The following is a 19,192-nucleotide window of genomic DNA, read 5'->3' as shown; positions in this document are numbered from 1 at the left end:
TGATCCCATCCATAAAGAATGTCATTCCTGACTTACAGTACCCCAGTGAATACAAATTGAGTTGTACCTGCGGTGACTGCTATATCGGGGAGACAAAACGAAATATTTCGGACCGAATTCGCGAGCACAAATCAGATTTAAAATATGGCAGAACAAATTCTTCAACCGTGGCTGATCATTGTTACAACGCTGTGGGTGATCATGATATCGTTTTCTCCGATACGAAGGTACTCTGCAAGCTTTTTAGATACCACCAAAGATTTGGCCATGACTTGAAAAGATCTCCAAAATTCTAAACAAACATAAGATTCAAGTCCGATTCAGTACAGTACATAAAATCCGTGATCTAATTCCATCTGTGAAAGATGTCATTCCTGACTTACAATACCCTGGAGTCTACAAACTGAGTTGCAGTTGTGGTGATTGCTACATTGGAGAAACGAAACGTCATATCTCTGATCGTGTCCGCGAGCACAAGTCAGATCTGAAACACGGCAAAACTGATTCTTCCGCCGTTGCCGATCATTGCTACAACGCTGTGGGCTCTCATGAAATTGTATTTTCCGAGACTAAGGTGCTCTGCACGCCTCCTGGCTACCATCAAAAGTTTGTATACGAGGCCATCCAAATATACAAACACAGACATAATTTCAACCGTGATGATGGGTACAAACTTAGTAATCATTGGAAAGATGTTATTAACCATGCAAAAAAGATTTAACTACACATATTTGGAGCATTCCTGGCAGCGATTTCAGCCGCACCACCTCTACATAATAATAGGCTCAGTCAACCATTCTACACAACAAAGACTCATTTCCTGGCAGCGATTTAAGCTGCACCACCTCTACATAATAATAGGCTCAGTCAACCATTCTACACAACAAAGACTCATTTCCTGGCAGCGATTTCAGCCGCATCATCTCTAAATAACAAAAAGGCTCAGTCGCTTTTACACGCACCTTTACATCATCCGCACCTAGTTTACACAACAAAGGCTCATTCCTAACAGTGTGCTTCAGCCGCACCGAACCTCACAAAAATAATATTCAGGGCCTACCTTGGCTCCTCCCACCCTCAACCAGTATATATACAAATACTGTTTTCTAGGAATTTCTCTCACTTGATACAGCTATCGTGCTGTGACGGTTCCACCTGAAGACGGCAGCTTGTGTTGCCTCCGAAACGTCGTGATTTTTATTTTATTTTTATTTTACTTTTATTAATTTCAATTTTTTACCTACGTGACTTTACCAAAAAAAAACCTAAGAATATAGCGGAGAATAGGCTAGCAGGAGATTCAGTGAGATGTTAGTGGGGTGAGAAGCTAGCGAAGTATACAGTAAGAGGCTAGTGGAGGACAGGCTAGTGGAGCCAGGGAGAGAGAGCGTCCGTGACAGGCTAGCAGAGTGCGGAGTAACAGGCTAGTGGAGCAAGAGAGAGTGAGCTCGGAGTAGCAGGCTAGCGGAGCAAGAGAGGGGGAGTTCGCGAGAAGAGTATGTGTGGTGGAACGTGAGGAGCATCCGTGTGGGATGCTGCGAATAAAGTGACACAGGAGAAAAAGAAGAAGTTGTCCGCGTGAATAACCTCCACTACACTTTGATACTGGTAAAAAGGTCCCATTTTGTAGCTGTTCACCCCGAGCTATAAATGCTCTCGTAGTGCATTGTCTTTGTACTGTTTGCCTTTGGTGTTCTAAGGTCTGACACTGGTGAGGCTAGGCCCTAAAAGAAGGCTGTCTCTGGTGTAGGCCAATAAGTTTCAAAGACAATGCATATATTATACCACTCTTCGATTTCACATTAACATGCTAATCTCTCACATTAACATATCCACTTCTGTGCCCTCGTTGAGGAGGCCACTTTTCTATCTTACAGTTACATGCTAATTTCTCAGATTAACATAACTAGCCCCTGCCACTTCTTTATGACCCTTGGGCTACACCCATTTCAAACCTTTTAAAACAGTCTACCTCAGCAGCAGTCGATGGTTTTCCACCTGATGACGGACGCTTGTGTTGCGCCCGAAACGTCGTGATTTATTTTATTTTATACCTACGTGACTTTACCGAAAGAACCAAAGAGTATGGATTCCTGCAGTCACAAAAGCTTCAAATCAAGATATATTATATTATCAGAGCATGTTTTTTGCATGTTCACAAATATGTGTGGTTATTGCAGACTTGATTCCTTGCAAAAAGTTTACATTAGGTGTTAGAACATCTAAACACCTGTTTTATTGCCAGAAGGGGTAAAAACTATTCAATTTTTTTCATACTTTGACACTGGCAAAAAGGTCCAATATTGGTTAGAGCCTGTGAAGTGATTTTGCCGGTTTGACCAGATCGGCCCAGGACTGCTGGATAATCGTGCGCCGGATAATTGATGATCAATTGTATCGCTTAAATTTAATGATAAAAAATATACATTATGGATATTTCCTCCATCGTGTTTCGTCTTCGGAGGCAAAGCAGACGATCCAGAAATACCATCCTGAAATCGAAGTAGATAATCCAGGAACCGGAAGCCAGCTGAGTTGTTGCAGACATCCTTAGCCTTTTATATCTGTTTAGTGACGTAAATGGAGTCACGATGGTGTTTAGCGCCAGCTATTGTCACGAGTGGAACTGTATGTCTTGAGCCTCTCTCTGGCACCAGAGTAAGCGGGCCCTAGGGGGCATAGTTCTGGTGACGGTCTGAAAGAGGGCAAGTAAGGACGTGACAGTCTGGGTGAACCCGAGAGGGCACATGACTGGGACAGGGTAGCAAGGGGGCCCAACAGGGGGCTCGAGGGACACGTGATGCTTGGTCGAGAACCTTCTGGTAAGAGCCAGAAGGGGGCGTGGCCGAAGGCGGAGCGAGGCCACGCTCGGGAGTTCAAGAACCTTTAACTAGCATTTACACTTATCAAATACTTCATTTTCATGAGCATTTCGAAGCAGCCCTGTATATTTTAAAAGTTTTCCTTTTTGAATAGCAAACTTATTTGTGACATTTTAAAGCAATGACTCAAACATTGCTTTAAAATGTGTGTAAAAAAGCACAATCTTAAACAGCATTTTAAAGAGTTTACCTTAACCTATAATGTTTACGATATTTTTTTGAGGAGTGGATGAGTTGTGTTAAAGAGTTGCGACGATATTTTGCGATAAAGTCCGCGCCGATTTCAATGAGCACGCAGTATGCACGCGAGAGAACACGATGGGACTGAGAATATGGTGGCGCATGCGCGAGTTGTACAGTACCTCTATCCCCCCCCCCCTGAGCCAAGTTCAGCTGAGTCGAGTTGAAAATTATAATTGAAAACGATAATCGTCACAGGTGTTGGCCGTAAGCAGGAATGTAAGTCGAGTCGCAGCGCAGCATGCTAACCGTTACGCACTCACGCACAATGTTTTCGACTTGGCTAGGCTGAACTGAGTTAAAAACGATGTATTACGTTGTGTTCCTCAAAAAGTCCGCGCCATGAGTGCAAATCAATGTATATCAATACGATGTATATTGGGGACCCCCTGTACTCATTTGAGGTTGAGTCGACCCAGGGGAGGCCCAGGACCGGTTCAATAATCGTCACCATTCTTGGTCGTGAGCGGGAATCGAACTCGGGTCGCCGGCATATCAACAGCCTGGTGTAACGAGGCAGTCTGCCCTCGCTCCGTGAAACGGCCAGTCCATAGTTTCTCCCGGAACCGCCCGGAACGCTGTTCCAGGAATTATTTTGGCAACGCCACAACCATTTTGCCCTGTTTCGTCCTTCCAATTTTTATGAATAAAACTAATCAGCGATGCTACTGCGGTGTTGGCTGTGGTGCAAAAGCACAAATAGCAAAGACAAAAAAACTCAACACATTCGTCAATAACAAAGCACTTACATGATAAAGTACTTTGTACTCTTGTACCCTGGTGGTAATGTCTCGTGCATTTTGCCAATAATCCTTACTCCAGAGTAGGCCTCGGCAACGTAAGGTAAAAGTTAAAAGGTAAAAACAATGAGCCTACCTTTACCCTACCTTTTACCTTCCCACAATACAATAACTCTACCCTACATTTTACCCTTTAGCAGGTAAGGTAAAAGGTCAAAAGCAACGAGCCTACCTTTACCCTACCTTTTACCCTTACCCCATACAAATTACCCGATTACAGGGTAATTACTAGGGAACTACACATGAAAAAGGTTTATAATGGTAAATGCTAGGTAGAGCGCTTTATTCATATAAAATACTCTTGATGATTCCAATTTTACACGCTTTCTTTGAACTCACTCTGTTGTTGTTGTCGTTGTTGTATCCTCAAATCTTGTAACTCAATTTTAACCCACTTCCTAATGTGGTATCGACTGCAAACTTGGTATACTTATGTCATACTGATGACAATATATTCTATCATAAAAATATATATTTTTAAACATTCTTTTTTATGTTTGTTTCGGCTTGGGTCTAATTGTCCACGCTCAACTGACGTTGGCTGTAATTGGCCACAGTCCCTTACGTTATGGCAAGCTTCTGGGCCACTTCCTGGAGTCGTGAAGTTCCGCCATTACTCGCACATTTCATAAAATGGTGTAAATTTTTTTTATATATTAATAATTAAATTAGGGCCTCGGACTGCGCCACGGAGCTTTTAGCGGTAAACAAGGCACCGTATTTACCGGGTAATACTTCGCGCTATCTTTACCCTACCGGGTAATTCTTCCGAGCTACCTTTACCCTACCCTTTACCTTAGCCCTTGGCATGTCGACACCTTTACCCTTTACCTTTACCATTTTACTCGGTAAAAAGGATAAATTACCTTACCTTGCCGAGGCCTACTCCAGAGTCAGCTTCGCAACGTTCCAGAAAAATATTGAGCGAGAAAATTAAGCTCAATAAATGTGTGTCTGTACCACAGGGTTCCTTAAAAATAATAACGATGTGTAACTATTATTGCTGATACATGTCGACGCTGTTGTTGAAGCAAAGGAAAAATAAAAAATGCGCAGGACACGTCACGGGAACAAATAACAAGGTGCATAAACCATCACGCAAACTCCGGTCATTCTCGCAGAGGCTTTTGGCTAATCAATCTTAATTTAATTCTCGCAGAGGCTTTTGGCTAATCAATCTTAATTTTGGCTAATCATCTAACAAAGACTGTCACTGTATCGCACGCTTTTGAATGCGCTTCTGCGGCCATCTGGAATGCTCTTCATTCCGATATTTGGAAGCCACTGGAGCTACGCACTTTTAAATCTCAATTGAAAACTCATTTCTCTCTAACTGCTTTTTGTGTTTAGTTTTTAGTCCTTCCCCCATACCTCCGATTAGCGTGGCTGGCTACATATTCAACATACGTACATACAAATAAACTCCGGAGTGCAGACCAAAGGATTTGGGGAGAGACGCAGAGGAAGACATTGGAAGAGATGGCATCTAACAGTTCAAAGGTCACGTCTAGATAGGTGCGACTGGGCAAAGGAGGGTATGGGAGGAAATCAGGGACAGGCCTTTGCCCTCAGATGGGAAGTTGTTAGCAGGCTGACAACATTGTTCACTGCTGGATGACAGCATCCCCATTAACCTCCTGTGTGTATTATTGGGGGCAACGCGACTGTGTTTCACCACACCGGTCAGTGTGGGTTGGTGAAGTTGGGGGAGCATGGATGTTGGGAGCATCGGAATACGGTTCAACAATTGATTTTGCTGTACCACTTTCTGCTGCCCACAATGTAGCCCCCGCAGCCGATATGATACCTATTGTGCATGGTCATCAACCATACAAGCACTGTGCGGGACTGATCTGATAGGGATCTGAGATCTGGCGCGTTCAAAATTATTCGGTCATGTGCTTGTTATCAAAAAGGATCAGCTGTAAACAACCGGCTCATGCTCATTGTCCATTAAAAAGAAATTTCCTGCTGAAATAGTCATCAAGGCATGGGGGTCATTTCCCGTTTACAGCCTTGCCGAGCCAGTGGCTGGAAATTCCTATGCAAGGGGGCGAGTCTATCCATGGAACAACCACTTTCGCATTCCCCACAACGTGGTACTGATTTTATCGACCCCAGAGGGACGATGATGAATGTACATATATTGACCTTTCGCACGGTACCTAGAAAACCGTGTTAATTGGAGGTGCGAGGGAAGGTTGATGATGAGCTGTCAACCCTCACCATCCAAACCAGGATTTGAACCAGCAGCCATCCGATTGCGAGCTGCTCACTCGAAGCCAGTGATAAACCCACCGATACACTCCGCTACAGCTGACGTAATCATCTGGCTCAGCCAGCTCAATGTGTAGTGACATCGGGGATGTCACTGTATGGTGCCGGCCCGGGAGGGTCGTGGGGTGCGATGTTCCTACGTCGCAGACAGCACTGGGTGGGTTGCTGTGTGATGCCGGCTTTAATATAGCACGGCGTGCGATGCACCGTCATCGCGTACACCCCGTAGATGGGTGCAGTACTAGCCCTAGCGGGGCTTGGTCAGCGCTGGGATAGCGCGGGCACCACGCATGGCGTGTAGTGCGGGCTCCCACAAGGGAGAGTGGGAGAGTTTCAGCCCAGGGACAGGGTTGCCCCGGGCTATGGCACTCTGGTTGATCCCGTAGACACGTGATCCGGAGTGTCCACAGAGAAGCCCCCAGGTGGGGGGGCTAGGGGGTGATCACGTGTCCGGGGAGAGCTCTCGAGAGGGATCGAGAGGGAGCTAGAACGCTCGAGAAGGCGGGCGGGTCCTGGGCGGAGCCAGCCCCGACCCAGGAGCATATAAGGTGGGTCCCTGAGAGGGACTGGGTCGCTTCGTCCTACAAGCTGAAAGCTGGACGTCCTACAAGGCATCAACACGTGGCCAGGACCCGAGTGAGGGTCCGACCCTTCGTAGCAGTAACTCCTCCGTATAGTGTAGTTAGCTGGGTGCTCACCACCCTAGGCTGTACTGTATCTGGTAAAGGGGCAGTTACCCCTTTGTGTATTACGTGTTGATATAATAAATGTGTTGCCTCTAAAGAATAACGTCTGCGACTCAGTTGGACTCACTACAAATGTAAAAAGCAGCTGTTGCTCAACATCAACAATATCAGCCGTATGAAGAAGGAAGATATCTTTTCTATATATTTTCCCCATTTAACTTCAAATACCAGGGTTCTTCAACTGTAATTCCTGCTGGGCCATACGGCACGTGTTCGCCACGTGCACAAACGTCTTTAAATTGCATAAGACTATGCCACAGTGGCGAGATGTTAACTTTCTCGCCTGGTATACAGGAGGTCATGGGTTTGATCCCGACCCCGACGTCTGTATATTTTAAGTTTGCATGTTCTGCCCGTGGTCGCATGGATTTTTCTCTCGATCCTCCTGTTTCTTCCTCCACATTTAGAAACATACGTTTAGAGTGTTTGGCTGCTATACATTTCCACGTGATAAGCCACTTCGCTGAGCTATCGTTTGTGGCCAGGTTGCTTCTGAAAAGAGCTATAAAGTTCAGTGGGCCTTACCTGGTAAAACAAACATATCTTAAATAGGTTAGTTTTAGTTTCTGTCCACACCCTCACCGAAAAGTCCTGGTGGTCATCCATAAAAGTGCTAACCAGGTACTGTCCTCCTTAGCTTCAAAGAGCCAACCAGACCGGGTTGCATATATAATGTGGTTATTATGCAGGGGTGAAAGTGGGAACATCCTTCTCTGGGGAAGGCAGCACCCATTAATCCTATAAACATATTGCTCAATTAGATCCGGATATATCAACTACAGCTTCATAAGAGCTTAATTAAGAGGAGGAGGAAGGTGTGAAGACCACGTGGTACGCTTAATGCTTCCATGGATAATTATCAAGCACCATGTAACTGCATCAGCCTGTGTTTTATATGCAGCTGCTGCTGCTGCAACAGAGAGAGAGAGTTTATACCGTACACAACGTGAATTATGACGAACGCCACCCTGGCACGCGCCCGATCTTGCCAGATCTCGGAAAGCAAAGCGGCTTTGAGCCGGGGCGCCACTCGCGTTGAGTGACCATCATCCATGCACGGCAGGTTTCATTGATTGGATTGATTTTGTTTGCTTACGCGGCTGAGAAACATTCAGCCTTAAGCTGTTTAACAAGAATGACCTACGGATGACCTTGACGAGTGGGTGGTATAGGCTTAATACTGAACACCTTTTAAAAAAAGAGCTTCATAGCTCATCGGATTCCTCCAGTATAAATATTCTGATTCTGATACTGCGAGACTATGTTCTGGGCAGAGCATAAAAGTCATCATTGTACCGTACTTATGTGCTCCCTCATCTATTCCCGTTTTCACCAAGCCACAATTACCAGCATGATGAAGTATGGTCAAACGACCTCCAATGATCGTCACAGTGTTGGGAGGTCGTAATCCAGCAGTGGATTACAGCTGCTGATGATGTAAAACTATGAAATAGGTCACGTAACATGACATTCAAGAACTATCTCTGAATGAAGAGCTTAATTGGGCTTTAAATTAATGGTATATAAGGTATGCATAAATGTAGCTTCAAGAGCAAAACATGAATATCAACATGCTTTGTTTGTTTGGATGACATCGACATTCTCTCCTATATTACACTACTTCTGTACAGTCCGGTATGTTAATCCACTGCTGGATGAAGGCCTTTCCACGCTTTGTGGGCCCGAAAGTGATATGTTGTTTTACCATACTTCACCACGCTGGTCAATGCGGGTTGGTAAAGATATGGGGGAGAACATATCCGTGGATATTACTACACTGTCCGCGAAGTGCCCACAATGTCGATAACGCCTGTCTTCTGTGGACTGTGGTCCCTCCAAGCAGGCAATGGCCAAGCTCCATCCTGCTTAGCTTGCAGAGATATGACGCGGTGGGACGAGTTGTCCCGGGTCATGTGGATAACAATTCGCGTAGTGTAACGAGCAGCAGGGCTTCACTCGAAGTTCGTGAATTGGGATAGAGCAGAGGTTGGCAACCTTTCAAAGAATAAGAGCCATTTTTGTTGTATTTGACCAAAATAGTTCGAGAGCTGCATCACACGCAGTTACTTGTACACAAACACAGCAGCAGATGTCCAATACATTCTGACTTAAACGGAATAGGTGATGGAATAAACTGCGTCTCTTTAGCTACCCCCCCCCCCCTTCGTTTTTCTTTAACAATACAGTTTGACTGTACATTTTATCGTCACCAAGACATTCCATAGTGACCCACCCCTTGCCATATTAATAAATTATGTTTACGTAAAATGATGGTTCACATTTACGGTTTTTTATTAATCCGCTGCCCGCAAAGGGGAAGCCAAGGAGCCGTCGCATGCGGCTCTGGAGCCGCAGGTTGCCCACCCGGAGGATAGAGTCATGTGACTTGGTGAGGCTTTTCTGCGTAAACAAAGTTAATAAACAATTACATATATTACACACAGAGAGACCAGCGGCCTTGCAAACCACCACCGAGATGAATATTGAGAATATTTCTGCTCCGGGGAAATATTTGTTGATGTTTTTCTGGAGCTCAGCCTCACTGGACCTTTGGATATACTTGTGACGTAAAACTTTCGCGGCTGCAGGAATTCATATTCTATTGTTCTTTCGGTAAAGTCACGTAGATAGAAAAAATAACAATCAAATAATATAAATAAAGTTAATACAAATATCACGACGTTTCTATCGCAACACAAGCGGTCCTCATCAGGAACAGAATGATGACGACCGCTCCGTGACTTTACCGAAAGAACCATGGCATATTGGATACACTTGAAAAAGAGCATAGCTCATCGGTTTTCTCCAGGATAAATTAAGATTCTGATTCTGAACTCCAGACTGAAATGAAGCCCTGGCTATTGGGCAAATGGCATTGTACAAACGCAAGGTAACGGATAGCAGGAACAATTAAGAGCGCGCCAGTGACCTCGAGCCGATAATGAAAACATTGTGACGGAGCCAGTTGAAGCATCGCGACAGCTGCGACAGCCACCCCGGGCGAATGATCAAAATAGCCACGCGCGGACGGAGCAAGTATTCTTAAAGATGTTGTCACACAAGCACACGCACGGACACTCTCTCGCTACAACCTACAATGCATCACTTGCCGCGAGTTATTCTGAGCGAACTCCTGTGCGGCTGTCGCCCTTTATAATTTGAACAAGAATAACAATCATAATTTACAGGCCTTTGTCAATCCACTTCTGGATGAAGGACTCCCTTCCCTCTTGGTCGTGTCGGTTTGATCTCCGTGCTCATTTGATTATATTTCAACACGCTGAGTACCGAGTGGCTTGCACTCTTCTGATGAGTCCTATTCTTTACGAAGCTGGCATATGGTTGTTCTATCGCTGCCCTCTGCTGCCCATCACAAAGCCCCGCGGCTGCCTATAACAACCTGACATGCATCGTGGTCAGAATCTGAATCTGTATGTATACTGGAGGAATCCGATGCGTTATAGAGCTATTTTTCACAGATGTCTGTTGGGGCGGGTCAGAATGTTACAATGATGGCCACCCATCCCTGCACTTTGCAGGCTCACACCTGCTCAGCTTCCGGCGAGATTGACCATTGCCTTTAATAACGAGGAAAATAATCATGTACAGCCCTCTTGTCGATCCACTGCTGAAATTAAGACCTACCCATGGCCGTGTCACGATCGGTCTTCAGAGGAGTTTGACAATATTTCAACATGCGCTGGATGTCCACGCTTGTTGCTGAAGGATGGAAGGTGGTAGACCGGGTGAGATATTACACTACCCAACTTGCCAGGGCACTTTTGCAAATGAGACTCGTCTTGGCCTTTCGCGCTTGAACTATCTCACGTGGTTAAACAAAATTAACGTGGCTTGATGTTAGCCGAGCCCGTAGCGCAGAACCAATCACTGCGCCAGCGCTCCCCCATCACGTCCTTTATAAACGGTGATATCAATTGGTTTGTTCACATTGGCCGCGGTGTGTGACTAAACTGGCATACACAAACATAAACGACCTCCGATTCAAGTATCTTCACATAAGTAATATAAATATTTTCTTTAGTCTATGCCTCTTAAATTTTGAGTCCACACATCACACATGTTAACTAACAGCAGTGTCAGCATGTGTTCAAGCTCGCAGGCAGTGGACCCCTTTCGCCCATTTTAAGGCTCATCAGCGGAGTCTGACTTTTTATATTTTAATAACAAATACAACTGGTTCACAAGATTTGTATTTTGTGAGAGCACTCTTTCCAAACCACGGGCGACCCGTCGGTATAAAACTCTCTTATTATCTGTGAAATGGCAGTCCAATATTGAGGATGATCCCATTATCCGTAGGGTTATCCGCGATTTTAATCCTCTTATCCACGGGGGGAATATGCGATCACAGATGACCCCGCGGATATTCGGAAGAAAGTGCCGTTCTACTTTTCTTATCCGTGAGAAAAATCGCGAGTATTAGGAAGAAGCTTTTTGCCACGCATGGCTAAAATCGCGGATAATAGGCTGAAATACATCCGTGGATTATAGGAGTGTTTTGTGAATGATAAGATGAGTTCTCCCGTACTAAGAAAACAACTCGCGCGCTGTAGAGGGGGCAGTGTGGAGCTATACGTGTTGGACATCCCCATTCAGTGTCGCTGCTATTGCGACTAACAGCCGCAATTCCATTGACAAACCGATTCTTTTTCCTCTCCTTTTTACTGCATCGTTCGTATTGATTCTCGTGACTGTTTTCTCTGCGCCTCTTTTGAATCTGTTCTCTATTAGCCTTTTAAAATGATATGATTAGTCCATATAGAATAACTCACTTGGCTAAACAGTCTCACATTGCAGCTGATTCACCCCATGTTATTGTGATGTGATAATGGGATTATTATATTTTTTAAGATACCTATTTAAGATGAATACTAAACCTTCAAAATATCTAAATATCCAATTGATCGCAAGTGTAAAGATAAAATAATCAGCGTTAGGAGGGGCGTAAAACCTAAATGCCATGGCAAATGCATCACTTGTAAACTCAACTGCTAGTTTGCTAAAGATAAACATGCATTGGAATACCAGCACCACGTCACTAAAGACTCACTTATATACTGATTATATACAACAGTGACTGGGCTACGTCATTTCTGATGTTCTAGAAGGAATGCAAACAACACATCCGCCAATAACGTTGCGTGTACTTAAACGTAAAATATGTACTGTACAGTATAATAAGCGACGTTTCGGGTAATGGCCCTTCTTCATAGCAGATACATTTATTCATATGAGGAAAGGTCATTGCCCAAAACATCGCCCATTACATACAGTATATTGTCACACTGTTATTGACGAATGTGTTGAGTTATTTTTATTAATTGTGCACCTCTGCCAACGCACCAGCAGCATCACCAAATCATGCATTCTAGATGAAAGCGAAAGCTGAAATATTGAAGGAAAAGAGTATAGCCTATGTCCATAATAAAAAAAAATATCTGAAAACTAATATTTTTTTAGGGCCCCTAAAATTACGGCCGGCACAGAGGTTATTAATCAGTTGCACTCGGAGAGCAAGGTTCATCTTCTAAGTTCTACTTAGCTCATCGTCTCGTGTGAAATCCACACGAGAACGAAGTCAATTGCCTCCCGTGGAGTGTGACGCTAGAGCCGATGGAGCGCGGGTGAAGCCCATATCGGGGCCATCCATTTAGTAGGTACACAAACATCTGTCAAAACTTGACCCCCTCCTCCCTGTACGCACGCGTACTTTTTACCCCCCCCCCCCACCTGCGTACGTACGCTTGACCCCCCCCCCTCCGAATCCTATAGAACGGCCGATATTTAATCCACGCAGAAACGATGAAGGATTAATAATATTAACGTGTTTAAGCTAACAGATAAGCCACCGCCGGACCATCTAACTCATTTAAAGGCCAATGTAGACAAATTATTATCGAGGCTTCACCCCCCCCCGGTTTCCTATGCGTACATTGTCAGTAGACCCCCCCCCATACGCAAGCGTACGCATTTGGGTTAACCCCCCCTCCCCGCTCCATGCATACGTACTAAATGGATAGCCCCATACCAGTCACTTGTGAGTTACAACAAATATTTATCTTGAAATAAAGTAAAAAAAATCTATAAAATTGTAAAAACTGCGTTCTGTATATCCACTAGAAATATAATTCGATCATGAAACAGAGGCATGCTGATGTGCCTGACGAAGAAAATATTTCTGAATAGATCCATGTCATTCCAGGTTAATAATATACACTGATAAAACACGTTCTTGTTTTGGTACATCGATTTATACATCGCTTTTCATTCAGTTGAGTTTTCCAAAATCACGCCATCCAACGTGCTCTCATCCACGTCACACGTAACGATACATGGCACGTCACATTAATATTTATCCAGAAAAGTCCAATGACTAGTTTTCAGGAGGGTCCTGCTATTTACATTGAGGTGTTTAATTTAAGATGTTTTCAGACAATTTTTGAAGTTGTTTATATACAGGTGGGAGGAAACCCGGAGCAAACGGAGAAAACCCTCCGCATGCAAAGTGGGCAACACCGAATCCCTGGTACACACGGAAACAAGACGGGAGATTCGTCCACTTGCTGTCCTGCGAAGCCAGGGTTATGGCAAACCCGTCGACGCTCAGGGGGGAAGGAAGTTTCACAATCCTTGTGTGAACCACCAACCCTCGCTGCGTTTACAGTGTTGTATTAACAAGCTGCGTGTTAAACCACCACCTGCTCGGCTCATGGATATAAACAAAGTGGACGATGACAAAGCAAATGAAGCAAAAACTAAAACGTGTTGGGAAAGAATTGGGCTGGCACGTCGAACACGAGTTCTCAGCACGGCGGGCGACACCCGCGATCACGACGGCGGAGTACACAAAGACAAGATAAAGACTTTCCCCGTGTAGCCTTAACAGACATTTGGGGCAAGTGCTGTTATCGAGTAGCACTAATGAAGGCCGGCATAGTACACAAGGGGGTGGGGGGTGGCCAGCACCACGCACAACCGTTTTTGTTTCCCAGTGGCGAGGTTTTTTTACACGCCGCAACCAGATACTCGCCTAGGGGAGGTCCAGGGACCGGTACAGATACTCGTCACTGGCATTTAGTTGTAAGCGGGAATCGAACTTGGGTGGCCACGTTTTGTAGTGCAGGGCGTTACACGACCGCGGCGAAGCAGAGCGACCAAGCAAACATAGGGGGAGACCTCACCGCGGCCAGCGTTCTTGATGAACCCGATGATGTTCTCGATGTCCTCGTCAAGCAGGATGCGGTCGGTGAAGACCTCGTGTTCCAAGAACGGTAGGTGATCTTTGAGCACCGTGTAGATGCCCTCGGTGATGAAGTAGTTGGTCCGGTCGTCCACATTCTCGTCTTCGTAAATCAACACGGCGCGGTGCGTCCAGTTGAAGTGCCTGTGCATGTGCATCGCGAACTCCCCCAGCTTGTTGTAAGAAGGTCCCGTGCGGGTGACCAGCGCGTACTCCTGGTCCTTCTGAAAGCCCATCGCTGGCGCTCCTCCTGTGATCATGGGCATCTTCCAGTGCGTGCTGAAGCGAGCCACGGGTGCCGACGTGTAGACACAACCGGGTCCCACGAACGCGTCTGGCGGCTTGGAGCTCAGCTTGAAGTCCACCGCGGTCAGCTGAGCCACGGACACCGAACAGAGGCCGCTCACCGGGTCCTCGGAGTTGCCCCGGTCATACCTCAGCCGGTAGCCGGGTAAGAGGTGGACATCTTGGTTGATTCTCTCCATGGCCAGATCTATGGCAGGACCGGTCCACGGCCACGCGAAGTCGTAGGCGTCGTTGGAGTTGGGTAAGATGATGCCCATGTTGATGTCCTGGAGGGCAGCGTCGTTGTCCGAGTTGGGAGAAGAGGCCACGAGGCAGCAGGCGCATAGAGAGGCAAGGAGGCAGCAAAGGCGTGCGGGTGCCGGCATGCTCACGTCGGCGATCTCACGCTCGGCGCGTTAAAACACAAAACACCGCGTGGACAGCAACTCTCCGAAGAACTTGGGCGGCACGTCAAGACCGGCTCACAGACCTCGAGAGTTCGACGTTCTTTGTTGCTCTTGCTTGCCTTCCCTTTTATACCGTGTCATATGAGCCTTTCCCCTTAATTAGAATTGATTGCGTCTCTTAAAAATGTACCAACCACATTAAAAAAAACTACACTAATGTTATAACAATGATTAGTTGCCCACTTAAACAAAAAAACAATACGCGAGATGATGATCTCGCGTGAACTCAAATTGAAATGACCGCTGTGGTATATTGTCCACTCGCCCTGCCACTCTTCGTGCTGCTCGTCTGAGCCACCTCGAGAGGCCCAGGAATGACGATGACGAAGATGGTGCAGCAGCCGGTGACCCCCGCAGGGCACAGTGAGCAGACTCCGCGGCGCTTGCAAAGTGCCCGCAGCATGGTCGGTGGTGCTGCTCCTTCGCCCGTGCCCTGCAGACTCGATGCGCGTGCCTTGTGGGAGGGAAATCTTTCCTCCGGCCGCCTTCGAGGTCGAGTAGTTTTGCCTGCTTACCAGCTTAGCGCTTGTGGGGGAGAGATGTAGAGGAGTGAGTGGGATTGAGGGGCGTTGTAAGTGGAGAGTGGGGGGAGGGGTGGAACTTGGTGGAGAGGTGGTGGGGTGGCGCATGTCTGGTGGGCTTCGGGTGAGTACACGGCTCACGGGATGCGAGTAAATGCCTCACCACAGTATGGGAACACACAGCTTGTAGACATACGACATCTAACGCCTCTATATTGCAACTGCAATTGCTCCCATCCGCCAATCCCATTTTGGACAGACCACCAGCGTAAATACCGCACGGCATTGTTCTTCACAACATTTTAGAGGGGGTCCACTTTCGCCGATAAGGCATCACTATTGATAGCCGCCGTACATTTGAAACCATCGGGTTTGACGGCACGATGTTGGGGTGTTTTCACGTTTGTGTGAGGCAGCACGTCACGGGCCGCACTAAAGACCATCAGGGGTCGCCAGTGGCCCGCGGGCGTTACAATTAAGAACACTGCTGGACATGGTGATCCAAATGTCTTGTGACCCGCAATTAATTGACCCCTAACATTTTTTCCTGCGCATATTAATTTCAGTTTTAAACAAACATTACTTAACACATTAAGTTTTGGGGAATTACAAGGGGGTCACACGACATCTGGACCACCCTGTAGTTTGCTACAGGACAGTAAAAGTACTCTATATTAAGTCAAAAGCCTATCCCACCAATCTCAGAAGACTTTAGTGCATCTTTAAAGACTCTCCTCTAAGATCACGTTAATCAAATATTAGATCACAATTTGGGAAAATGGTCCCGCAGCGCGCGTGCGGCGCGCGTGCGCGTGCTGTGGTCCCGCTGCGCGCGTGCGGCGCGCGTGCGCGTGCTGTGGTCCCGCTGCGCGCGTGCGGCGCGCGTGCGCGTGCTGTGGTCCCGCTGCGCGCGTGCGGCGCGCGTGCGCGTGCTGTGGTCCCGCTGCGCGCGTGCGGCGCGCGTGCGCGTGCTGTGGTCCCCCTGCGCGCGTGCGGCGCGCGTGCGCGTGCTGTGGTCCCGCTGCGTGCGTACGGCGCGCGTGCGCGTGCTGTGGTCCCGCTGCGCGCGTGCGGCGCGCATGCGCGTGCTGTGGTCCCGCTGCGGGCGTGCGGCGCGCGTGCGCGTGCTGTGGTCCCGCTGCGCGCGTGCGGCGCGCGTGCGCGTGCTGTGGTCCCGCTGCGCGCGTGCGGCGCGCGTGCGCGTGCTGTGGTCCCGCAGCGCGCGTGCGGCGCGCGTGCGCGTGCTGTGGTCCCGCTGCGCGCGTGCGGCGCGCGTGCGCGTGCTGTGGTCCCGCTGCGCGCGTGCGGCGCGCGTGCGCGTGCTGTGGTCCCGCAGCGCGTGTGCGGCGCGCGTGCGCGTGCTGTGGTCACGCAGCGCGCGTGCGGCGCGCGTGCTGTGGTCCCGCTGCGCGCGTGTGGCGCGCGTGCGCGTGCTGTGGTCCCGCAGCACGCGTGCGGCGCGAGTGCACGTGCTGTGGTCCCGCTGCGCGCGTGCGGCGCGAGTGCTGTGGTCCCGCTGCGCGAGTGCGGCGCGCGTGCGCGTGCTGTGGTCCCGCTGCGCTCGTGCGGCGCGCGTGCGCGTGCTGTTGTCCCGCTGCGCGCGTGCGGCGCGCGTGCGCGTGCTGTGGTCCCGCTGCGCACGTGCGGCGCGCGTGCGCGTGCTGTGGTCCCGCTGCGCGCGTGCGGCGCGCGTGCTGTGGTCCCGCTGCGCGCGTGCGGTGCGCGTGCGCGTGCTGTGGTCCCGCTGCGCGCGTGCGGCGCGCGTGCGGCGCGCGTGCGCGTGCTGTGGTCCCGCTGCGCGCGTGCGGCACGCGTGCGCGTGCTGTGGTCCCGCAGCGCGTGTGCGCGTGCTGTGGTCCCGCAGCGCGCGTGCGGCGCGCGTGCGCGTGCTGTGGTCCCACTGCGCGCGTGCGCGTGCTGTGATCCCGCTGCGCGCGTGCGGCGCGCGTGCTGTGGTCCCGCAGCGCGCGTGCGGCGCGCGTGCGCGTGCTGTGGTCCCGCAGCGCGCGTGCGGCGCGCGTGCGCGTGCTGTGGTCACGCAGCGCGCGTGCGGCGCGCGTGCTGTGGTCCCACTGCGCGCGTGTGGCGCACGTGCGCGTGCTGTGGTCCCGCAGCGCGCGTGCGGCGCGTGTACGCGTGCTGTGGTCCCGCTGCGCGCGTGCGGCGCGCGTGCGCATGCTGTGGTCCCGCTGCGCGCGTGCGGCGCGCATGCACGTGCTGTGGTCCCGCTGCGCGCGTGCGGCGCGCGTGCTGTGGTCCCGCTGCGCGAGTGCGGCGCGCGTGCGCGTGCTGTGGTCCCGCTGCGCTCGTGCGGCGCGCGTGCGCGTGCTGTTGTCCCGCTGCGCGCGTGCGGCGCGCGTGCGCGTGCTGTTGTCCCGCAGCGCGCGTGCGGCGCGCGTGCGCGTGCTGTGGTCCCGCAGCGCGCGTGCGGCGCGCGTGCGCGTGCTGTGGTCCCGCTGCGCGCGTGCGGCGCGCGTGCGCGTGCTGTGTCCCGCTGCGCGCGTGCGGCGCGCGTGCGCGTGCTGCGCACGTGCGCGTGCTGTGGTCCCGCTGCGCGCGTGCGGCGCGCGTGCGCGTGCTGTGGTCCCGCTGCGCGCGTGCGGCGCGCGTGCTGTGGTCCTGCTGCGCGCGTGCGGCGCGCGTGCGCGTGCTGTGGTCCCGCTGCGCGCGTGCGGCGCGCGTGCGCTTGCTGTGGTCCCGCTGCGCGCGTGCGGCACGCGTGCGCGTGCTGTGGTCCCGCTGCGCGCGTGCGGCGCGCGTGCGCGTGCTGTGGTCCCGCTGCTCGCGTGCGGCGCGCGTGCGCGCGCTGTGGTCCCGCTGCGCGCGTGCGGCGCGCGTGCGCGTGCTGTGGTCCCGCTGCGCGCGTGCGGCGCGCGTGCGCGCGCTGTGGTCCCGCTGCGCGCGTGCGGCGCGCGTGCGCGCGCTGTGGTCCCGCTGCGCGCGTGCGCGTGCTGTGATCCCGCAGCGCGCGTGCGGCGCGCGTGCGCATGCTGTGGTCCCGCTGCGCGCGTGCGGCGCGCGTGCTGTGGTCCCGCTGCGCGCGTACGGCGCGCATGCACGTGCTGTGGTCCCGCTGCGCGCGTGCGGCGCGCGTGCTGTGGTCCCGCTGCGCGAGTGCGGCGCGCGTGCGCGTGCTGTGGTCCCGCTGCGCTCGTGCAGCGCGCGTGCGCGTGCTGTTGTCCCGCTGCGCGCGTGCGGCGCGCGTGCGCGTGCTGTTGTCCCGCAGCGCGCGTGCGGCGCACGTGCGCGTGCTGTGGTCCCGCAGCGCGCGTGCGGCGCGCGTGCGCGTGCTGTGGTCCCGCTGCGCGCGTGCGGCGCGCGTGCGCGTGCTGTGGTCCCGCTGCGCGCGTGCGGCGCGCGTGCTGTGGTCCCGCTGCGCGTGTGCGGCGCGCGTGCGGCGCGCGTGCGCGTGCTGTGGGCCCGCTGCGCGCGTGCGGCGCGCGTGCTGTGGTCCCGCTGCGCGTGTGCGGCGCACGTGCGCGTGCTGTGGTCCCGCTGTGCGCGCGCGTGCGGCGCGCGTGCTGTGGTCCCGCTGCGCGCGTGCGCGTGCTGTGGTCCCGCTGCACGCGTGCGGCGCGCGTGCTGTGGTCCCGCTGCGCGCGTGCGGCGCGCGTGCGCGTGCTGTGGTCCGGCTGCGCGTGCGGCGCGCGTGCGGCGCGCGTGCGCGTGCTGTGGTCCCGCTGCGCGCGTGCGGCGCGTGTGCTGTGGTCCCG

At 51.2% G+C, this 19,192-nt stretch overlaps 1 protein-coding gene across 3 annotated transcripts in view; it reads right to left on the bottom strand.

Annotated features, from left to right (window-relative positions):
* LOC144949219 (atrial natriuretic peptide receptor 1-like) overlaps nt 1-15,556 on the bottom strand; it is a 92,452-nt gene extending 76,896 nt beyond the window's left edge. For 2 of the 3 annotated variants that reach the window (XR_013640257.1, XM_078879106.1), the window contains exon 1: nt 14,148-15,554. Coding sequence is in view for 2 of the 3 variants with exons in the window: in XM_078879106.1 (XP_078735232.1) it covers nt 14,148-14,877 (730 nt within the window). In the remaining variant the exon portion in view is untranslated. Of the gene's footprint in view, nt 1-14,147 lie in introns of all 3 variants that reach the window. The other variant, XM_078879107.1, reaches the window with a different exon arrangement.
* Between the last annotated feature and the right edge of the window lie 3,636 nt (nt 15,557-19,192).

The sequence above is a fragment of the Lampetra fluviatilis genome, chromosome 53, assembly GCF_964198595.1.
Source record: "Lampetra fluviatilis chromosome 53, kcLamFluv1.1, whole genome shotgun sequence".
NCBI lineage: Eukaryota > Metazoa > Chordata > Hyperoartia > Petromyzontiformes > Petromyzontidae > Lampetra > Lampetra fluviatilis.
This window is presented reverse-complemented; position numbering and strand designations above follow the sequence as displayed.